At 43.0% G+C, this 22,145-nt stretch overlaps 4 protein-coding genes across 7 annotated transcripts in view; 3 read left to right on the forward strand and 1 right to left on the reverse strand.

The window, feature by feature from the left end:
• Nucleotides 1–1,321, forward strand: part of col7a1l (collagen type VII alpha 1-like) — a 42,676-nt gene extending 41,355 nt beyond the window's left edge. The window contains 3 exon segments of the mRNA XM_061075647.1: nt 332–403; nt 896–1,072; nt 1,302–1,321. Of these exon segments, the coding sequence (XP_060931630.1) occupies nt 332–403; nt 896–1,072; nt 1,302–1,321 (269 nt within the window).
• Nucleotides 1,322–6,288: 4,967 nt separating this feature from the next.
• Nucleotides 6,289–6,747, forward strand: ucn3l (urocortin 3, like). The gene has a single exon (XM_061081581.1). The coding sequence runs from the start codon at nt 6,289–6,291 to the stop codon at nt 6,745–6,747; it is 459 nt and encodes a 152-aa protein (XP_060937564.1).
• Nucleotides 6,748–9,258: 2,511 nt separating this feature from the next.
• Nucleotides 9,259–16,082, forward strand: copg2 (COPI coat complex subunit gamma 2). The gene is made up of 24 exons (XM_061095504.1): nt 9,259–9,381; nt 9,957–10,009; nt 10,095–10,175; nt 10,267–10,338; nt 10,428–10,507; nt 10,673–10,748; nt 10,869–10,961; nt 11,061–11,147; nt 11,562–11,719; nt 11,843–11,976; nt 12,088–12,155; nt 12,350–12,538; nt 12,806–12,901; nt 13,025–13,268; nt 13,396–13,471; nt 13,659–13,762; nt 13,945–14,070; nt 14,154–14,222; nt 14,335–14,516; nt 14,643–14,772; nt 14,850–14,947; nt 15,046–15,184; nt 15,353–15,451; nt 15,673–16,082. The coding sequence occupies exons 1-24, from the start codon at nt 9,345–9,347 to the stop codon at nt 15,801–15,803; spliced, it is 2,622 nt and encodes an 873-aa protein (XP_060951487.1). The 5' UTR covers nt 9,259–9,344; the 3' UTR covers nt 15,804–16,082.
• Nucleotides 16,083–16,784: 702 nt separating this feature from the next.
• On the reverse strand, nt 16,785–21,412 carry mest (mesoderm specific transcript). Of its 4 annotated transcripts, none has more exons than XM_061067648.1 (12): nt 21,328–21,412; nt 20,368–20,558; nt 19,771–19,850; nt 19,599–19,676; nt 19,358–19,494; nt 19,172–19,230; nt 18,941–18,981; nt 18,743–18,813; nt 18,555–18,656; nt 18,394–18,470; nt 17,240–17,303; nt 16,785–17,060 (listed from the first exon to the last, which is right to left on the reverse strand). In XM_061067648.1, the coding sequence occupies exons 2-12, from the start codon at nt 20,519–20,521 to the stop codon at nt 16,943–16,945; spliced, it is 981 nt and encodes a 326-aa protein (XP_060923631.1). In that variant the 5' UTR covers nt 20,522–20,558; nt 21,328–21,412; the 3' UTR covers nt 16,785–16,942. The 4 variants fall into 4 exon arrangements, with proteins under 4 accessions (XP_060923631.1, XP_060923637.1, XP_060923644.1 ...); XM_061067654.1 differs by having other exon boundaries at nt 20,368–20,552; nt 21,328–21,411; XM_061067661.1 differs by lacking the exon at nt 21,328–21,412 and adding an exon at nt 21,134–21,199.
• Nucleotides 21,413–22,145: the final 733 nt, after the last annotated feature.

Consider the following 22,145-nt stretch of genomic DNA (forward strand, 5'->3'; position numbering starts at 1 on the left):
AATTCATAAAGTACCTGAAGTTACAAGGTGCTTTGCAAGTTTGAGATATCAAATTGAAGGCAAACAACAGGAAATGGTAAAAAAGCAAACAATAGAAAAGCAATTTGAAGGTTACCCATTATTATCTCATACTGAGATTGTACATTTGCAGAAAGTTTGCATTCAGACATTTAAAAACATATGAATAAATGCTGCAGCTCTGCCCCTGTCCCTCACCTCCATCTCTCTCTCATTATGATTCAAGATAAGTCAGAATGTCACCAGCTTCCTCTTGCTCCTTGACAACTGAATCTACCAGCGTTTAAATCGCTCTCATTGGTTCTGGCTTCAGATTCTGTTGATGGAGCGACGGCGGAGTGGAGCCAGAGGAAGAAAAGAAAAGTATTTGGAGAGAACGCAGCTGGTGAGTGGCCAAGACATCTCATTTTCTCCTTATCTCTCTTCCTCCTCTCTTCTTTCCCCCTTGTTTACTTGCTCTGTGTTACAAGTCTCCTATTTTTTTGTTGTTGTCTCTCTCTTCGTAGTTCATGTATCATCTGTGAGTAATGAGTTAAGATTATTGAAAGCACAAGGTGGGAGAGAAAGATAAGAGCATAATTTTAATCCATGAATGTTTGACTGCCTGTGTTCGATTTCACGAGGCGTTTTCTAAATAAAAATATCCAGTGGAAACAGATCTGAAGTGCAGCCGAGAGTTTTGTGATTAAACCTTTTGTTTACGTAAGCGCAGAGGACAATAAATAAAGCTCCCACCAACTCAGTTGTGGGCTAATATAATTTATTCTGCACCTGAGGTTTGGAGAAATTGATCAAATCTCCAGGATCTTAATTTGAAAAACAGCTACGACTTTATTCCTCACTTTCTCTTCTGTAGTCCGACGTGCAGCCTCGGCAGCTGACCGCTGTCTGGAGCCCATGTCAGAGGGGACGTGCTCAGAGTACGTTCTGCTCTGGTACTTTCACCGGCGCTCAGGGGAGTGCCGGCCATTTGTGCACGGCGGCTGTGGCGGCAACCGAAACCGGTTCTCCACAAGGCAGGAGTGTCAGAGCTGGTGTGGGAAGCAGAGGACAGGTAGAGCACACACAGAGGAGCAGTGGGTCAGATTGATAAGACATTCATTAGATGATTAGATTAGTTTCCTTACTCTTGTTGAGGGTTAAGGACAGAGGATGTCACAACATGTTAAAGCCCTATGAGACGAATTGTGATTTGTGAATGTGGGCTATACAAATAAAACTTGATTGATTGATTGATTGAGATGCTGAAAGATAATATCCTGTTCATCTCTACACTTCCACAGGCACTGAACCCTGGAGATGAAGCCAGCCTCCCAGGATAATATCCTCATTATGTACATAACTGTGTAAAATGTGTTTTATGTTGCTTTTATTTATATATTCTAAAAGCTGTGTCTCGATGTGTTGTAAGGATTCAAATATGTGAATGCTGAAATGTTGTAATTATATAAATATGTATAAAATCCTTCCTGTATTGTCGTGCTCGTCTCTCCCCTGCCCACGTCGTTCTGCAGTTTCTCTTTATATAACACTCAGTCACCTTTCGCGTGTGTCTGTGGATTGCCCTCCATCCTGTGTGGTGTGAAAAATCCGATGCTGGTGGAGCTGAGTGCCTGCTGCCTCCTCCACCGCTACATATGTTCCTTTGGTGGGGGGTGTTATGGGTCAGGCTGGGAGCCAGACGAGAGGCCGATGGGGGGCCCAGGGAGGGAGAACACGCAGGGACTGATTTCAAGACCGCCGCAGCAGTGGCAGGGGATTCCTGCGTGGGTGTTGATGTGGGGGCAGCACGCCTTGGAGGGTTTATTTTGTTTCTTCTGGCAGAGCGACACAACACGACTAAGAGGAACCGTTTTTCATTGGTTGATGAAAAATGCAGCAGTGTCTCAGTTCAGGCTGAATTCTCGTGCCAACAGTCAGGGTTGTAATTTAGCATCTGCACCAATTCTCTTAACCTGAAGTTAGTTCCTCGTCTTATGTGAAATCGCTTTGGCAGAGATAAGTTTGAGTTCATGTAAGGCATTATTCCCTGAGCAATTTTACAGAAAGCAAAAATTCCTGGATCAACACCAACATCTGCTGGGTTCTTCCCTGACACATAATGTATCCTTCCAAGTTTTGTGATGATCCGTCCATTAGTCATTATGTTACCTTGCTTTTAAACAAACCAACAAATAAACGTAGAGTGAAAGGCCAAAAACACAAATTCTAAAATCTGTCATTTGAAATTACTTTGGCCAAAAAGTTTCAAGTGTTGAGTTCATGATACCAGGGACAGTGAAAGTTAAAGGAAATGTTAAAACGTCTTTGTATGAAATGAAAGGAACTCAGTCGACTGGTATAAAAGATAAAAATACACCTTCACACAACCCATTATTTCCTGGCTAGACGGGCATGAACGTGTGATTTTCTTTCCGTTGAGGAGGGGAGATTATTACTCCGCCTCAGAGTGGGAGGACATCTCATTACACAATCTGTCACTACTCCAGCTGTGAGGACTCAGTCATATTATCCTACAATCAAGTCGCTCATTAGACCCGGACCCAACACTCCACCTCCTCCTCTTTTCTCCTTACTGACATGGAGCATCACTGCGGTTGGTACTGGTGTGCGTCGCACGTACAGGCTCAATTATTAACTTTGATTCAAAACACAATGTTCTTTTGATATCTCGCATATACTCTTATGAAATCAAGTAACTACATATGCAACATGAAAATCATACACACGGGGTGGATTGTCAAACACTGACTTTACATGGTTACATTCACAAAACACTTTTGTTTCTATGAGTTACTGTGTAGTGTTACTTCTTAGAGGGAAGTGTTGCTGTCAGTGTAAGTGTGTAGTGTTGATGTGTATTGATTACTTGGAACTACTGTAAAAACATGAGTAAAACACTTATATTTGCTTCAAGTATTATGAAGCAAATATACTCACCCTACTTATATACACACATTTAAAAGAATCATATTAGAAAGTGGTACCAAGATTTTCATTAATAGTTATTAACTAAAAGTTATTTTCTTGATCGATCAACAGTTGAAGGTGCTGAGTTCAAGTTTAAGGACTGGTTCAAAACTAAAATACATTCACTTCACTGTCATATAAAACAAAGAAATGCACCAAATCCTCATATTTGAGATCATGTTTGACATTGTTTTAGCTTTAAAATGAAACTAAGTGATTCACTAATGCAGCTTAAGTTAAGATTGTTTGCTTTATATCCTAACTAGTTCAAAAATCTAAATATGTTACTTCAGTGATGTACATGACAATCAAAATCAAATCTTCACATTAGAGAAAATGATTGTAAACAGATGATTAATTATGCATATACATAAATAACAGCTAATTGACTTATTGATCCACTAACCAATGCATCTTATTTTGAGTTTGTATGTAATGGTGGAAATGTTTTTGGAAAGAGTTCCTAGCATTGTCTTGTGGAAATATATCAAATTGATACATGGAGCTGTCCATGGTCCTGAAAGTGAGCTATATTATGGCAAGCCGATTGAGCATTTATTCAAAATCCTTGATATCAAATTTCAGTCCCCTCCACTAGTTCGGTCTTTGTCTGCACTAGTTGGACGTTTGGTCGCACTAGTTCAGCATCTTACTGAACTAGTTGAAAAAAAAATCTAACTAGTCACTCTTTTTCAGCAACTAGTGGCACTTTTGGTCAACTAGTTACAACAGAAACCTTACTAGTAACACTGTGCGCTGCACTAGTAGAGCCAAAGTCTCAACTAGGGGGCTTTTTACTGTACTAGTGGCCCTCTGGACCGAACTAGTAAGGCTGAAAGTGTAACTAGCTAACAAGTGAGTGAATCCAAGAGTTTTCCATCCTGCCTCTTTGAAAATCCCACATCAGTAAAGTCCATTTCAATTATATTCTGCAGGCAGTACAGGCGCCTGTAATGCCAGCAGAATATATTCACGGACTGAAAACCCTGTCACTTATTAGATTGAATATAGATTATGACTTGAAGTGTTTTCTGTAAAGTACCACGATTTATTGGATATTTTGATTAAGCTGTTAATAATGTTCATCTAGAGCTGAGATTTGACTTTGCTGTACATCTATTAGGAATCTGTTCAAAATAAGAATAAGTGCTAAAACATTTTCACCTTTGTTTCATTGTTGTTAAAAAAAAATAATGAATCTGACGCACACACACATGTACGTGCTTTATTCTGTTTGGATAGTAACCAAGGAGCTGGCCGTTCACAGCAGTGAAACCTTATCAGGCTTTATAGGGTTACATTTCTGCTGGGTGGAGCTCTTGCTGGAGAGCCAATAGGAAGCTTCGATTTTAATCCCCTCATTTGCATGTGTGTCCAGGAGTGTAACAAGTGAGCTAGTAGGCATTTTGGCTGCCACTTGCATACTAGTAAGCCCTTACAGCCTCACTAGTTAGCTCGTACAGTCAAAAAACACTGCAACTAGCAAACTACTGCACATTTCAAGCCCACTAGCTTACTAGTAAACATTTTGCACCTCACTAGTTAGCTAGCAAGGTGCAAAAAAGGTGTTAACTTGTTAACTAGTGAGGATTTTGGCTGCACTAGTTTGCAAGTGTGCATTTGGGCTCCCACTAGTTAACTACTGCAGCAAATTGGAGGCCACTAGTTAACAAGTGAGCTGAATCCATGTTTGACTAGGTTACATGTCAGAGCTTTTGCAGCTCACTTGTTAGCTAGTAACACTTTCAGCCTTACTAGTTCGGTCCAGAGGGCCACTAGTACAGCAAAAAGCCCCCTAGTGGAGACTTTGGCTCTACTAGTGCAGCGCACAGTGTTACTAGTAAGGTTTCTGTTGTAACTAGTTGACCAAAAGTGCCACTAGTTGCTGAAAAAGAGTGACTAGTTAGATTTTTTTTTCAACTAGTTCAGTAAGATGCTGAACTAGTGCGACCAAACGTCCAACTAGTGCAGACAAAGACCGAACTAGTGGAGGGGACTGAAATTTGATATCAAGGATTTTGAATAAATGCTCAATCGGCTTGCCATAGCCCCCTAGTGGAGACTTTGGCTCTACTAGTGCAGCGCACAGTGTTACTAGTAAGGTTTCTGTTGTAACTAGTTGACCAAAAGTGCCACTAGTTGCTGAAAAAGAGTGACTAGTTAGATTTTTTTTTCAACTAGTTCAGTAAGATGCTGAACTAGTGCGACCAAACGTCCAACTAGTGCAGACAAAGACCGAACTAGTGGAGGGGACTGAAATTTGATATCAAGGATTTTGAATAAATGCTCAATCGGCTTGCCATACTTAGTCTCACACTGGATCATGACTCTGCTTCTAATATAACATTGACCTGATGTGGTAGTGTGTAGGGTTAGTTCGTAGTGTGGAGTGTAGTGATAGAGTGTAGTGATAGTGAGTAGTATTAGTGTGTTGTGTTGGTGTGTATTGTTAACTTAAAGGAAACTTCTGTAAAAACATACAAAGAGTAAAACAATTCACCTGCATTTCAAAAAAGTTTGCGATAAACAAAACCAAACTTTTCTTTGTGTGTGTGTGTGTGTGTGTGTGTGTGTGTGTGTGTGTGTGTGTGTGTGTGTGTGTGTGTGTGTGTGTGTGTGTGTGTGTGTGTGTGTGTGTCGTGATGCCTCGTGTTCACCAACAGGTCACATTTACCAACTTCCCTTCCTCTCTAGTCTTCCTCCACCTCTTCATCACCGCAGCTCAGCCAATGGGAGCAGCCTCTCCTCCGTGTGAACCAGCAGCGGGATGACGTGTTTGCTGGCGTAGAGCTGCGGTTCCTCGGCTGCTACTAAATGAATGCATGGTGGGGATGGAGGAGCAGGACGCACCGGCGGTCAGACTGTGCGCACTGCTGACCTCCCCGCGCACACACGCATACACACAGCCACACACACGCACGCACACTCTCACACAACACAGGATTTGTCATCGTCACTCCTGAGGATTTCTTGCCTGTTTGGGTTTTCATTTCTTTGCAGGGAAACGCAGGTTTTTTGACATCTGCAACAGTTTTTTCTTTATTACAGGACGCGAGTGGTAAGTTGGGAAGTTGCTTTTACATATTTTTGAGCTGATTATATCATACCATCTAAAAACAAGAGGTTAGTCCTATAGATAAATGGAAGAAAGTGTTTGTTCTGCTTGTTCTGTGCGTAAATGAACATGTTTAATTTACTTTTATGAAAAGAAAATGTTCCTTTTTAGAAAATATCCTTCTCATTCTTCAGATTAAAACACAAGTGAATGTTTGTCCTCCACCCTGTCCCAGGGGAGCCAGCATGCTGTCCTCCCTGAAGACCCTGCTGCTGCTCTCGGTCCTGTGCGCACCGACCTCCAGCCTGTGCCTGCGCCTCTACCACAGCCGCTCCGACCTCCTGTGCACCAACCAGCTGGAGGAGCCGGGCTACTCCCCCGTGGAGGACTGGGGGTCCCTGCTGCAGTCTGCGGAGTACCTCACCTCCTCCTCCTCTTCCTCCTCTTCATCCTCCTCTGGCGAGTCCAGCCGCGGCAAGAGGACCTCGAGTCCCGCAAACTACCGCTTCGTGAGCCGGACCAAGCTCAGGGGGCAGATGCTCCGCAACAGCAGCAAAGGAGACCGCAGGAGCAGACTGACCCTGTCCCTGGACGTCCCCACCAACATCATGAACGTCCTGTTCGACGTGGCCAAGGCCAAGAACCTGCGTGCCAAGGCGGCCGAGAACGCGCGTCTCCTGGCGCAGATAGGACGGAGAAAGTGACCGTGAAGGACACAAGTTTGATTCTAACATGACCAGTGTGCGCCTCGCTACTCTGCTGTAATCGATTACTTCTCATTCACTTTTTAAAGTCATTGTATTGGTCTGATTCTGCGGAGTAATGGCAGATTTTGTTTTTCTCACATTCCAGGTGAAAGAAGTATTTCTTATGTCGCGATTACTAAAAGTTCCAAATCTTATTAAAGGTGTTCATCATCTTTTTTTTGCTCCAATCCAGATTAGTAATAATAATAATAATAATAATAATAATAATAATAATAATAATAATAATAATAATAATAATAATAATAACAATAATAATAATAATAATAATGATGGGGTAATAAAGGATGTGAACAGATTAGACCTTGTGACTCAAAGATGCATGATGAATCAGGATTCCAACTCATACATTTGAACTTATATAAAATGTATACAAATTTGATGGAAAGTTGATTAGTCGACATTCTTTGCTACAAATTTCCAAGTCTATTTATACCGAACTTACATATTTTTTATCTTTTATTTGTGTTATAACGTGATTTAAGAAAATCCACTTGTTTCCAGTTTTAGCATCGATGAGTCAAGTCAGAATAAGATCAACAGCCACAAGGTAAAATCTGTGTGAAGATGATTGATGATTTCTGCCAAGAAAAGATTAGAGACGTGCAGATTCTCTCACTCTGCATCAGACTGCTTTCAAGTCTGCAGAGATTTCATATTTGGATTATTAATATTTTTATTGTTGTTATAGCGCTACGGGACACATTTTATTTTTCAGGGGAATGAATAGGTTTAGTTTACCCCTGAGTCATGAAATGTTGAATCTCGGACTAAACCACAAGAACAAAGTCATCATCTACTTTTATTTCCTTTTGCAAATGACCGATGTTGCATAATCATAACATTACATTTAGGAGGATTACATGTTTTTTTCTCTTTGCTGCCTCGTTTCTGATCATTTGTTGTTCAGAAATTCACATGATGACCTGTAACGATTGCAGATTTTAGTGTGAAACACACAAACCAACCAACGCATCATGAAACACAGTCAAAATGCAAATGCATGGGAATGTATGTGTTCATCAGATGTCTGTTATTTTTATACAACTCAAAATAAAGGATTATTTTTCCTCAAATAAAGCAACGAAAAAGAAACAATGAAATGTGCCCTTTTTTATGCAGCTTTATGAACAATCCATTCATATTTGCACTTATTATTATTCCTTTACTGTCCATGACGCTTGCGCCTCACTGATTGAGATAATATCTTATCATATTTGTATTAATATATAAAAGTTTGTCTTTCATTCGCTTATTGTTCCACTTGACTTGATCACATTTCTTTCTAACCAGATTTAATGGATCCAGAAGTTGATAACACTGTGTATTTATGTTGAAGACAAAAAACAAGTGACCCACTTTTTAATTTGTATCACTTTTTAATTTGTATCAGTATTAATCTTATAAAAATTAGTTTTGGCAGCTTTGGGGTTTTGGGGTTAAAGAGTTCACCTGCTCCAGACAAGTCAGAACAATGTCTCCATCCTGTGGTCATTTGAGATAACTACACATCCGAGCCACAGGTGCAGCCCCACAGAGCTCTGCTGCCTTGCTGGTGTAAAACGTTCAGTGAGTGTATTTACGTTATTCATCTATCAAATGTCCAAAGTCCAGAGCCACAATGTGGCTTCTTTTTTTCCAGAGAGACTGAAACACTGTATAAACCTCAATTCACAAAAAGGTGGCTTCAAAAATGTTACTGCCTTTTTATGTCCTGTCAAATATCAAATAACCCTTTCATATATTAAGTGAGAACCCTAACCCCACGAATAAGAATAAGAATATTTTGTGTGTATCTAATTGTTATTTACATGCAACAGAAAACACATATGTCTGTAAAGTGGGTAATTTTAAACCTTGGGTCTGGAATGGCATGGAATGGTAAAATAAACTGTAATATAGTCTTGAGTTAAACTGTCTATACTTTGATATCAGTTTAATTTGAGCGAAATGACACTCTCAACGTAAATAAACTGATAAAATAATATTTTAATAATTCACAATATTTAAACAAATGTAATCTACGTTAAAGACATGTCTATAATTATTCAAATAATTATCACTGGCTGTTTATCATTGTAATTAATCAGAATAATAGACGTGGGCTTCTATCATGGATGTACAACATCAATATCTATCTAAATTCATAATATAATCTAATATAATCTAATATAATGTAATCTAATCTAATATAATATAATATAATATAATATAATATAATATAATATAATATAATATAATATAATATAATATAATATAATATAATATAATATAATATAATATAATATAATATAATATAATATAATATAATATAATATAATATATAGTAATATAATATCATATAATATAATAGACTTGTGTAACAGCAGCGCCCTCTGCTGGTTCCAGTACAGAACGGTTTTGACGTGGCTTCCGTCGACGTGGACGTTCTAACCGGAAGTGAGTCCCGACTAACAGGAAGTGATTTTTCCCTTCGGCTACGTGGAAGTAGCTTCTCTCTTCACCGAGGCTGAGAGCTACACGTTCCCCGCGACACGATGATCAAGAAGTTCGACAAGAAGGACGAGGAGTCCGGTGAGATTTTAAAAAGCATCAGTTCATTACTTTAAAGAAGCGACGGCGCCGGAAAGAATGAAAAGATCATGGTCGCTGCAGAAGCTAACGCGGTGATAGCTGCTTAGCTAACGAGCTACAATAGCTGTCAGGAGAGATGAAGCTCAGCGGAACAGGGACTTTTATCATGAATTCACATTGATGGTGCAGATGTTTTAATGCAGTTTTGATTAGCGGAGGTTCAGCTGCTGTTAACCCGGGGATAGACGACCTCCTCCCGTCAGGGGTTCAGCTGCGGTTGATGTTTAGCATTAGCTTAGCTGTAGCAGGTCGGTGTCAGCTGGGTGTTGTGATGTCTGCTCGTCTGACTTGTCCTCTGTGACATCAGCTTCACCTGTGTTCATGTTAAAGACTCCTGGTGCTTTGAATGAATGGAGACACCTGACTTCTAGTTGGGTTGCATTAGCATGTGTGTACGTGTAGCATTAGCCCACGTCACCTCTGCGTCCTTCGTGTGTGTGTTGGGTTTGAAGACAGTTCAAAGCAATACCAAGTCAAAGGGTGAACGTCACTGACCGTGTTGCTCTGCCTCGCAGGAAGCGGCTCCAACCCGTTCCAGCACCTGGAGAAGAGCGCGGTGCTGCAGGAGGTAAAGTCTGGAAACACGATTTGCACAAATGAAATATCTCAATCCAGCACAGACATTAAATCATTTGACCCCCTGTCGTTCACAGGCGCGTCTTTTCAACGAGACTCCCATCAACCCGAGGAAATGCCTCCACATCCTCACCAAGATCATCTACCTCCTCAACCAGGTGAAAACATCTGAGTGGAAAAACGGTGACGGAGCTTTTCACCGACGCCTGAACACCGTCTCACTTTGTTTGCTTCTCTCTGTTTCCTCAGGGGGAGCATTTCGGGACCACAGAGGCCACCGAGGCCTTCTTTGCCATGACCAGGCTCTTTCAGTCCAATGATGTAAGATATAAAATCTGTTTTAATTATAGATTCCATTTTGTTAATATAGAAATGCTGTATTGTAAGTTTGTGCTCTCTTTCCCTCATAGCAAACCCTGAGGAGGATGTGCTACCTTACCATCAAAGAGATGGCCAACATCTCCGAGGACGTCATCATTGTCACCAGCAGGTTTGTACCTTGACAGGATCAAGTATCAGACATAGCAGTGTCTCACTCAGGACTTGTCGTTTCTTGGCTGACTAAAAGGAGAAAGTGTCAGTACAACTCAAGGATACTTGATGCACAACAATCTGATTTATGTCATGTAAATATGTCTTGTTTGGTCTTTTCCAGTCTGACCAAGGACATGACTGGGAAGGAGGACGTATACAGAGGACCAGCCATCCGAGCCCTCTGCAGGATCACAGATGTGAGCACTTGTCCTCTCTCTCCATCTCTTCCTTTGCTTAGTCCATAACATACAAAATGCACCTTAATAACAAGGAAAGAACATTTTCCTTTTTTTTTGCTTCCTTTGTCTACCCCACAGACCACCATGCTGCAGGCCATTGAGAGATACATGAAGCAGGCTATTGTGGACAAGGTGCCCAGTGTGTCCAGTTCTGCTCTGGTGTCGTCACTGGTAAGACAGCATCCGATTTGACTTCAAATTGTTGTGTTAACATGTGGTTACTGTAAAGTTGTTTAATCAGGGTGTGTCTTTCTGTCTGTGTGTGTGCAGCACATGGTGAAGATGAGCTACGACGTGGTGAAGCGATGGGTGAATGAAGCCCAGGAAGCTGCTTCTAGTGACAATATCATGGTTCAGGTGAGAAGAAACTAACATAAATTAAGTTAATGTGATTTTGAAAGATATAGATAGATGGATACTTTATTAATCCCGAGGGAAATTTAGATCATCCAGTAGCTTATACAGTTAACACTTAAACACCTCACTGACATGCATACATAAATCACATACGGAGAATATATATACAGATACAGGAATGGGATGCAATGGTGTGATTGTGTCAGTGTCCAGTAGGGAAGTGTTCTTGTGCTGCTGGAGTGGAAAGTACAATAAAACAATAAACAATAAAAATATATACATATATAAATATATAAGAATATGTAGTGGTAAAAGTCCGTGCATGGGGCTAGTATAGCCTAGATATATTATAAATGTAGCGATTCAACAAACGTATATTCATTTCGTTTGTTTGTTTTTGGTCCTGTCCTCCAGTACCATGCCCTGGGCCTGTTGTACCATCTCAGGAAGAACGACCGACTTGCCGTCACCAAGATGCTCAACAAGTTCACCAAGTCCGGTCTCAAGTCTCCCTTCGCTTACTGCATGCTCATCCGGATCGCCAGCAAGCTGCTGGACGAGACCGAGGGGGGGTGAGTGGACGTGCTGTCATGTGACACAATCAGTAGAGATGCACAGGGACGTCCGGGTCCTCGATTAGAGCAGCTGTTTCCACACTGATAACTTATTCATGGCATTTCATTCTATCTCCGCAGTCACGACAGCCCCCTGTTTGACTTCATCGAGAGCTGCCTGAGGAACAAGAATGAGATGGTGGTGTATGAGGCTGCGTCTGCCATCGTCCACCGGCCCAACTGCACCGCCAGAGAGCTGGCCCCCGCTGTGTCAGGTCCGTCCCCCACTCACTTCCACTTCACTCTCTTTGTAAAAACATAAATTGTAAAGTGACTATTTGTGTTACATGCTAATGAATATCAACGTGTGTGTGTCCCCCCTGCAGTGCTGCAGCTCTTCTGCAGTTCTCCTAAAGCTGCTTTGAGATATGCTGCAGTCAGGACCCTCAACAAGGTAAAGCTTCACTCTGTCACTCCACTCACATGGCTGTTTAGTTCATGTATAATAATTAATATGCATCATAATTCAGTTATTACACACGTATTAACAAATACAAGTGCTTTACAGTTCAAGTTTATTCTTCAGAAGTAGAATATTTTATTGAAAAAATTAAAGACTTATATTTAAATTGTCTTTGTGTCCACAAGGTGGCGATGAAGCATCCCTCAGCCGTCACGGCGTGCAATCTGGACCTGGAGAACCTGATCACCGACTCCAACCGCAGCATCGCCACGCTGGCCATCACCACTCTGCTGAAGACGGGCAGCGAGAGCAGCGTGGACCGACTCATGAAGCAGATCTCCTCGTTCGTTTCCGAGATCTCCGACGAGTTCAAGGTCAGAAATCACTCTTTTTCGAAGTCTTGTTTCATCCTGTGTTTGATTAAAAAAAAAACATTTATGTAATGAATACAAAGATGATACCTGCTGAAATGTCCTCAACTTGTCAGGAAGATCTATTTTTATCCCAGGATTTCAGCGTCTGTGGCCATGAAAGATTAACTTCTAATACGAATTCCATGGCTTTGTACCCGTTTTTAAATCCGGTTATTTTTGATCTAATGTTTTTCATCCTCAATCTGTCGCTGATACTGTTTGCTCCAGGTGGTGGTGGTGCAGGCCATCAGCGCTCTGTGTCAGAAGTATCCCAGGAAGCACAGCGTCATGATGAACTTCCTGTCCAACATGCTCAGAGATGACGTAAGTGCATATTTAACAGAACACAGACTTTAGAAGCTGATTTTATTACCTTTACAGAAAACTCTGTACAAAACAAAAAAAGGAATGTCCATCCGATGACCCCCCCCTCTCCTCTCCCTGCAGGGCGGGTTCGATTACAAGCGTGCCATCGTGGATTGCATCATCAGCATCATCGAGGAGAACCCCGAGAGCAAAGAGACGGGCCTGGCCCACCTGTGCGAGTTCATCGAGGACTGCGAGCACACGGTGCTGGCCACCAAGATCCTGCACCTGCTGGGCAAAGAGGGGCCGCGCACGCCGCAGCCCTCCAAGTACATCCGCTTCATCTTCAACCGCGTGGTGCTGGAGAGCGAGGCCGTCCGTGCAGGTGAGGCTCCGGTGACTTTATCGTTTCACATCCACAGACGGACACATCTCAACCTGTTTACCAGCGAGCTCTTCGAGATGTTTGGAAACGGGCTGTAAATGTTTTTGCTTTCTTTCTCCGCTCTCAGCTGCCGTCAGCGCTTTGGCTAAATTCGGAGCTCAGAACGACGACCTGCTGCCGAGCGTCCTGGTTCTCATGCAGAGGTACCTCATTTATCTGGTTTGGTTGTCTTCATCCATTTAGTGACTGTTTTCTGCACTTCTGGATAAAACCTTGATCTTGAGAGACCCGAGAAATTCATTTTCACCCCCAAAATTTGTGGATTTTTGATAAGCTGGTAAAGCGGATCATGCAGTGGTGGTGAATCTGTGGCGCCTCTTGTTCTTCCAGGTGCATGATGGACAGTGATGATGAGGTGCGTGACAGAGCTACTTTCTACATGAACGTGCTCCAGCAGAAGCAGAAGGCTCTGAATGCTGCCTACATCTTCAACGGTAACACACACCCTCTCACGCACACACGCACACACACGCACACACACACACACACACACACACACACACACACACACACACTCACACTCCTCCTCTCTGTGTTTATCGGTCATGGATTCTGGTTGTAAAAATTGCCATCGCCATGGAGCCTGACCGTTTTCTCTTGTTCCTGTTTGTCTCAGGTTTGTCTGTCTCCATCCCCGGCCTGGAGAAGTCCCTCCACCAGTACACGTTAGATCCCTCAGAGAAACCTTTCGACATGAAGTCCGTCCCCCTGGCCAGCACTCCAATCTCAGAGCATAAGTCAGGTACAACGAAGGGTTTCTCTCGGTTGTTTTACTTTAATTTTATTGCAAGAAGTGTCTGTAAAAAGTTGTTGATTCCTCCCCAGACATCACCCCCATGGCAACCAGCAAAATCCAAGACAAGTTAACCCCATCGCGCCAGGACATTTACCAAGGTACGGTTGAAACCAGCACCTGTCTTTAATGGAATTCACGACCTACACGATGCCGTAACCTTTCATTTTCTGTCAGATTAATTTGTCTCTGCTTCTTCGCCCCCCCTCACAGAGCAACTGGCGGCCATCACAGAGTTCCAGACTCTCGGGCCGCTCTTCAAGTCCTCCGACCAGGTGCAGCTGACGGAGGCCGAGACAGAATACGTGGTGCGCTGCATCAAACACACCTTCGCCAGACACATGGTGTTCCAGTTCGACTGCACGAACACGCTGAACGACCAGCTCCTGCAGAAGGTACCAGCACTTACACAGCTTCGTCTGGTTTCTCCTGAGGACTCGGTCAAATGTAGCCTCACAATTTTACTTGTATCTGTGTGTAGGGATTGTCAAAGTTGTGACTGTGTGGTTTTCTTCGGTCAGGTCATGGTGCAGATGGAGCCGTCAGAATCCTACGAGGTGATCCAGTACATCCCCGCCGCCACACTCGCCTACAGTCAGCCCGGCTCGTCCTACACGCTGGTCCGCCTGCCCGACGACGACCCCACCGCTGGTAGGAACACCGCTCAAAGAAACGTTTGACTTTTAGCTGATTTGAGAAAAGCTTGATGTGTCCATGTCTGTCCTCAGTGTCCTGCACGTTCAGCTGCACGATGAAGTACCTCGTCAAAGACTGCGACCCCAACACAGGAGAGCCCGACGACGACGGCTACGACGACGAATACGTGGTGCGTGATCACACCGAGATGTGAATCTTACTCAATGTAACAATGCCATTCTTTTATTTCAAGAGTGTTTTCTGACTTCTCTCGTGTTTCCTCCTCAGCTGGAGGATCTGGAGGTGACCGTCGCAGATCACATCCAGAAGGTTTTGAAATCCAACTTCGCAGCAGCGTGGGAGGAAGTGGGAGACGAGTTTGAAAAGGAGGAGACGTTCGCCCTCGCGTCTGTACGAACTCTAGACGGTACGAAGAAGTCCCAAAAAATTTCGCCTGCAATTTATATTTTAATTGTCAAAATAAATGATCTGTACTTTTTGGATATTTTCTTGAATAACTGCTTCCATATCATTCTGACTGGTGCATTAACTGACACTCTGTGTTATGTGACTAATGTGTGGTTTTCATGTACAGAGGCGGTGGGTAACATCATCAGCTTCCTGGGAATGCAGCCGTGTGAGCGCTCGGACAAAGTTCCCGAAAACAAGAATTCGCACGTCCTCTTCCTGGCTGGTGGGTGTCGAGTCTCACTCTTTGGTCTCAGACCTTTTCAGACAAATTTCTTCCTCCTAATTGTAATCTCTTGAAATGCAAAAGAATATATGTAAGATTTTGTCTCTAATGAAACTCTAAAGATATTTTTGGATGCTGAGAACTTATAAAACCCTTTGAAAGATGTGATTTAATCGGTCAACATCTGTTTAACCGGCCCCTCTCCCTCCTCCTCCCCCCAGGTGTGTTCCGTGGAGGTCACGACGTGCTGGTGCGTGCCCGCCTCGCTCTGGCCGACGGCGTCACCATGCAGGTGACGGTCCGCAGCGGGGAGGAGACGGTGGTGGACGTCATCCTGGCGTCCGTGGGCTGAAGCGCTCGCGGCGCAGCTTCGTGCCAACCGCTCCCGTCATGTCTGCACAGCCAACCGTCTGAAACGTCACTTTTTTTCCCCCACTGCTCTAAAATTAAATATATATAATGTTGTAATTACTACGCCGACTCCATCAAACCGGAAAAATGTCATTAATGTTTTATTAAATCTAGATCGTGAACTTAGGTGTTTCCTCTTCTTGACTTTATACTTTCTGCTGCTCCTGGATCTGTCAAATCTTCAATAAAGGTCAGAACAGGATTTTGATGCCCTTCTATACTTTAATTTTTTAATGACCTTTTTTAAGCCTTTTCTGTTTTATGACCTTTGTGACACCTAACCACAGAAGCCCTTACATTCAATTCCTCTGTTTTCCTGTGATGACGAGATAATAACTCTGTATAATAAGTCTCTCTAGAGGGAAAACAAAGATTCGTTATCTCGATATAACGAGACAATTAGAAAACAAAGGTTTGTTATCTCAACATAATTATCTTGTAATCTGGAGATAACGAGAAAATTAACTTATCTAGAGATAATGGAAGCTATGCTTTACTAACTCGTTATCATGGCAAAACAGGAAATATAATATTTCCATGTCAGTTCAGGACCTAGAGAAATAACCCTGGAATAATTTGTTGCACAAACATGTTTTTTTTTTACAAAACTAGGTTTATTTGAAGACTCATTGGCAAGAGAAATGTAGAAAATCATATAAAAATTCAGGCCAAATTCAGCTGATCACAGACCCGACAAACAGAAAATGGAGGGAATCAAAATGAGAGAGCACCAGCTGACCCCTGCCAGCTCAGCAGGTGGAGCAGGTGCTCAAAATATGGCGGTTTGATCAGGTTTGATTCCGACTTTGTTCTCTCCTCTTTTCATGCTAATACACTGTCCTATTATTAAGCGCCAAAATATCTAAAATTAAATCTAATCGACATAATCATGCTTCCTCACAGGGTTAAACACATTTCTCACTCAGTTTGCATTACTTGTTTATTTAGCTCAAGTCTTCTATGGCAGTAATTATCATCTGGGGGATTAATGCTGGTTAATGAAACTGTTAGTTGGGACTCGATCATCAGGAAAAGGTTGTTTTCGCCACATGTGATGATTCGTCCCAGTTTGAGCATCGTTCAGAAAGAGTGGATGAAGTTGAAATATGCGTTGAGGAAGCCGGTGGGATCTTCCAGCTGAGGGTAGTGACTGATGTGCTGGTCCAAGACGGTGATGGTGGACCTCTGGACCAGCTGCCTGCAGGGACGAGACACAGATCTCAGATGTCAAATCAAGAGGACAGACAAAAACCTGGTGGCTTAGCGGTTACTGATGATGACCCTGAGCATGTTAACACTGGTTCACCGCAGAGAAATGGCAGCATTGGAATTTCAAGTCAAAGCAAGGGAACATCCGATTGAGGGGTGAAAACTCACTGGTAAAGACGGATGAAATGTGGATGAGGGTTGACTGGGTCCATGGGTCCGTAGATCATGTGCACTGTGAGAGAAGACAGAGGAGAAGAGGGAGGATTCACAGGGAGAAGATCCAGAGTGAAACAGCATAGAGAGTAGGGGTGGGAATTGGCAAAAATGTGACGATTCAATAGTATTGTGATTCTGCAAGTACTGCGATTTATTGCGATTCATGTCCCCCATATTATTCAAAGGCATTACAAAAAATGAGGAAAAAAAGACTGCTCAACTCACAAATGTCACATTTAATTCTGTGAGCAACATTGTCTTCTACACATTAACTGAAGTGCAAAAACTTTGTCCCTGAACATTCAGGACACAGGACCTTTGTAATTATTTTCTGAATAGGAGACTTCTCACATGAACACTGAGCTCAATCATATAAATAAGAGTAACCTAGAGCTTCAATCAAATTGAGACCTGCAAGGTCATGACCCAAAATGTTAAATTCATTTGGGAATATCGGCATTTTTGTTCAGAAAAAGGAGTTGGTCAACATGCTCAGATGTTAAAGTGCTCCTCTGGGCCGTTACTATATCTCCTGCAGTGGAGAACATCCTTTCCGCAGACACACTCGGTATCTTTTAAACTCTGAAACTCTCCTCGTCATGCTTTGCCAGCCAGGGGCTGTTACATATATAATTGTAAATAAATATAAAAAAAAAAAAATATATATATATATATTTTTTTTTAAAATATTGCAATACTTTGTGCTACAGTATCGATATAATCGCGGGCGCAAAATATCGCGATACTGAACAGAATCGATGTTTTCCCCCACCACTAATAGAGAGGCAGAGGAATAGAAGAGAAACTGACAGATACACATTTAGACATTTGCTTGTTTAATTTGTCATTTTCCCAAGTTTTAGTTTTCTTAAAAACACACAAAAACACGCCTGCCCCTCCCTCCTAAACTCTGGATCACAGATGGACCATGAGGCCGCTCCCCACTGGGTTAAGCATCTTAGCCTCAGTGGTTTTCTGGGCCGAGGCTGCTGGTTCAACACATGTTAAGGAAATGTTTGGCCTGCCCAAACCTCTGATTTCTTCATCACACTCATGCACACACACAGACACACACACCATTGTGTAATGTAGCTGCACAAACTCACGTGGCACGAAGGTGGAAGTGAGGGCGCCCACCCATCGCTCCCTGTGTTTTAATCTCTGGTTGATGTACTGGAGAACACTGACAGAGAGAAGAGCGAAGCACGAGTGAGCATATGCACACACACACACACACAGCATGAACACGACACACACACACACACACCTGTCCAAAACTAGGTTGCCGTCATTGTGGCGCAAACTTGTCCACATGTCCCAGAACTCGGCGTCCGTGGGCTGCGTGTACGGACCGAACACGTCTCCGAGTCTGAGAAGAGGAACCAAGAGACGACTAAATGCAAAACACTGATGCTTCTCATGTCACCGTGGAAACGACCTCTGCTTCTTGCTCACCCCTTCTGGAAGATCCTGTAGTTGGTGAGACGCATCAGAAGAGAAGACAGGAAGCCGTAGTCCTTCAGAAGCTTTTGGGAAGAAAAAACAAAACAAACGTCTCAGACAAACATCCTCCGCTCATCCCCTGTTCACACATCGTCTTCCTGAGCTCTCGCTCGAAACAAAAGTAGGTCAGAGGAGACGGAGGTGACTCACCGTCTGCAGCAGCCGCGGGTGGGTCGTCTCTGGGAAGAGTCCTGTGGGAAACGACAAGTGTCACAACTGTCACTTTCAAAAACACACTCTTATAAAATAGCTTTCAATGAGATGTTTTATCCATCGTCTCCCTGCAGGTTTAAATGTTGTAATTGCTCAATGTATTTTCTGATTTATAAATACAGCACATTATTATTATTATGATTATAAAAGCAGAGTAAAAGAAAAAACCTCCGTTAGAGAGACACAGGCTGCTGAAGGTCAGGTGACCGGTGCGGTTCTGGTCGCTCCTGGTGGGAAAACAACAGAGAGAATGAGTTTGGAGAGTTTTCAGTGTGTCTATGCAAATGTTTTTGACACCACACACAAACACACAAATACACACAAACCCACAGACACACAGAGACACACACACACCTGTAGAGCAGCTCCAGAGCCACGGTGTTTCCGTAGTCATGTGACAGCACGTTGACTCTCTGGTGGCTCAGACCCAGGTGAGCCACCAGAGCCTCCACCACGCTGGCCTGCTCGAAGAAGGAGTAGCTGTGTGGTCGCTGGGGAAAAGAGCACGAGCAGGAAATATGTATAGATTTTAAAAATGGCTCTAGTGAGTTCTCGTAGTTTTGTTGCACGACATTTAAACGGAAGCTTTACTCACCGGTTTGTCGCTGAAGCCGAACCCTAGGAAGTCCAGAGCGATGACTCGATTGAAGCGCTGAGTGAGCGGCTCCCAGATCTGTGACGAGAGAGGAAAACACACATTTAGTTTTATATCGTCTCTGCCGAGGTGACGAAACGTGAACGCTGTGACGGAGCTGTGCGGTGGGTACCTTGTTCCAGTCGTAGCTGGAGGTGGGGAAGCCGTGGAGCAGAATGATGACATCAGAGCTTCCCAACGCCCCGGAGGAGTCTGATCAGAGGAGAACACACACCCATATGATAAAGAACAAGCAAAATATAGAACAATCAGAATAGAACAATGACATAAAGTATGATAAGCAAAGAGGTAAATATGTTGTTTGGTGCAAGGAGTCTTGTGAAGGTGACTGATGCTGAGGAAAGATGTGATTCATGAATTATTGGGTCAATAAAAGGTTTAGATGATGAGTCAATTATCAATTAGTCACTGGACAAATGTTTTAATCAGTTGATTGGTTGAGAGAGAAAAAGTAATCATCTGATTTTCTCTGCGTGTTTGTCATCACGCCTGTTTGTACGCTAACGTTAACGAGACGTGCTTTTTTTGTACTTTATTTTAAAAATGACGACAATTCGGGCGAGCGCCACCTACTGTTGAGGATGATGCATTACGCCCAAAAGATGCTGTTGTGATATATTTCATCACAACGTTCAGTAAACAACAGTGATGTGTAAAATAAAGTTTATACAGTGAGACAGTATATAAAGTATATAAAGTATATACTCGCCTCTATAGAAGACCGTCCAGCCCCTGAAGGTGAACTCCTCCCCGGAGCTGTGCCACTGTTGCAGGGCGGGAGAGGGCTCCGGCGGGGGGATGTGCAGGTAGACGGCCACCAGGGGGACACAGATCAGAGCCACATGGATCCACCACTCTCTCATGATGAGCTCAGCGGTGAGCGCAGTGTCATTCCTGCAGCTGACACACACAACAACACAACAACAACAACACAAGGAGCAGGTTATTACAGTTCAGCTCCAGGTTGAAGCCCCCCCCCCCCGCAGCTGACACACAACAACACATCAACAACACAAGGAGCAGATTATTACAGTGCAGCTCCAGATTGTCGTCTCCTCCATTCAGCTGACACACAACAACAAAAACACAACATCAACACAAGGAGCAGGTTATTACAGTGCAGCTCCAGGTTCAAGTCTCCTCCCTGAAGGTGACACACAACAACACAACAACAACACAAGGAGCAGGTTATTACAGTTCTGCTCCAGGTTGAAGCCCAACCCCCACAGCTGACACACGACAACAACAACAACAACAACAACAACACATCAACAACACAAGCAGCAGGTTATTACAGTGCAGCTACAGGCTCTAGTCTCCTCCCTGCAGGTGACACACAACAACACAAATACACAACAACAACACAAGGAGCAGGTTATTACAGTGCAGCTCCAGGTTGTAGCCTCCCCCCTGCAGCTGACACACAACAACACAACAACAACACAACAACAACAACACAAGGAGCAGGGTATTACAGTGCAGCTCCAGGTTGTAGCCCCCCCCTGCAGGTGAGAGATCGTGCAGACAGGTGTGCTCACATGCACGCAGCCCTGCACCCCCACTGTGCCCCCCCACTGTGCACCAGTGATGTGAACAGGAGCCAACCAGCCCCCCCCACACCCTGAGGAACAGGTACTGTCTCTGGAGGCTCCGGAAGCTCAGTACTCACGAGACGTGGAGATCAGTGTTCAACCTTCGTCCTGTGCTCACGAGCCATTACTGCAGAGCGGAAACACAGAGAGGAGAGACACAAGCAGAGCTCTCACTCCGCTCCACATTCTGAGGCCTCTAAATTTGTGTTGCTTTTCAGGCTGGAGAGTCCGGCGGCCTGCAGCTACTGTGTCTGGTCAGGAAACGGAGAGAGTCATCACACGACTACACGATCTTTGAGAGGTTGACAGGTTTAAAGTGCACAGAGAAGAAGATCAGAGAAGTTTACTGCCCCCTGCTGGTCTGGGTGTGTAATAACATGTCCTCAGGATAGAATCGATAGATGAGTAGATGAGTAGATGAATAGATGAATAGATAGAAAGATAGACAGATGGATAGTATATATATATATATATAGATGGATATATAGATAGATAGATAGATAGATAGATAGATAGATAGATAGATAGATAGATAGATAGATAGATAGATAGATAGATAGGACGAAATAAATAGCTTATTTTCTCCTATTTCCTTTATTTTTTATAAACAAGAAGTTAATTAGGAAGATTAATCAATAATGAAAATATCTGTTTATAACCTCAGTCCTCTTTAAAGTCTGATGAAGTCTGTCCTTCCTCCTGGCAACAGGCATTGTGCTCCTCAACTAATTATTCACTGAAGTATTTAAGTGATTTAAGCATTTGAGATATAAAATTAGGTTTGTTCATTACTTTTTTAGGAATTATGATCAAAGATATAACATGTACACAAAGATAATCCACTACTCCATATTACTGAATGTGAAATATTCACGTGAAGTAACGAAATTTGTAA

Source organism: Limanda limanda, chromosome 1 (assembly GCF_963576545.1).
Source record: "Limanda limanda chromosome 1, fLimLim1.1, whole genome shotgun sequence".
NCBI lineage: Eukaryota > Metazoa > Chordata > Actinopteri > Pleuronectiformes > Pleuronectidae > Limanda > Limanda limanda.

Excerpts from the sequence above, each read along its gene's own strand:
- ucn3l (XM_061081581.1), top strand. The coding sequence starts at position 6,289 with ATGCTGTCCTCCCTGAAGACCCTGCTGCTGCTCTCGGTCCTGTGCGCA.
- copg2 (XM_061095504.1), top strand. The coding sequence starts at position 9,345 with ATGATCAAGAAGTTCGACAAGAAGGACGAGGAGTCCG. Across the intron at positions 13,269-13,395 it reads GAGCGAGGCCGTCCGTGCAG|CTGCCGTCAGCGCTTTGGCT; the intron begins GTGAGGCTCCGG and ends CTCCGCTCTCAG. Across the intron at positions 15,185-15,352 it reads GTCTGTACGAACTCTAGACG|AGGCGGTGGGTAACATCATC; the intron begins GTACGAAGAAGT and ends TTTCATGTACAG.
- mest (XM_061067648.1), bottom strand. The coding sequence starts at position 20,521 with ATGAGAGAGTGGTGGATCCATGTGGCTCTGATCTGTGTCCCCCTGGTG. Across the intron at positions 19,851-20,367 it reads CTGGACGGTCTTCTATAGAG|ACTCCTCCGGGGCGTTGGGA; the intron begins GCGAGTATATAC and ends TCCTCTGATCAG. Across the intron at positions 19,231-19,357 it reads GCTCTGGAGCTGCTCTACAG|GAGCGACCAGAACCGCACCG; the intron begins GTGTGTGTGTGT and ends TTTTCCCACCAG.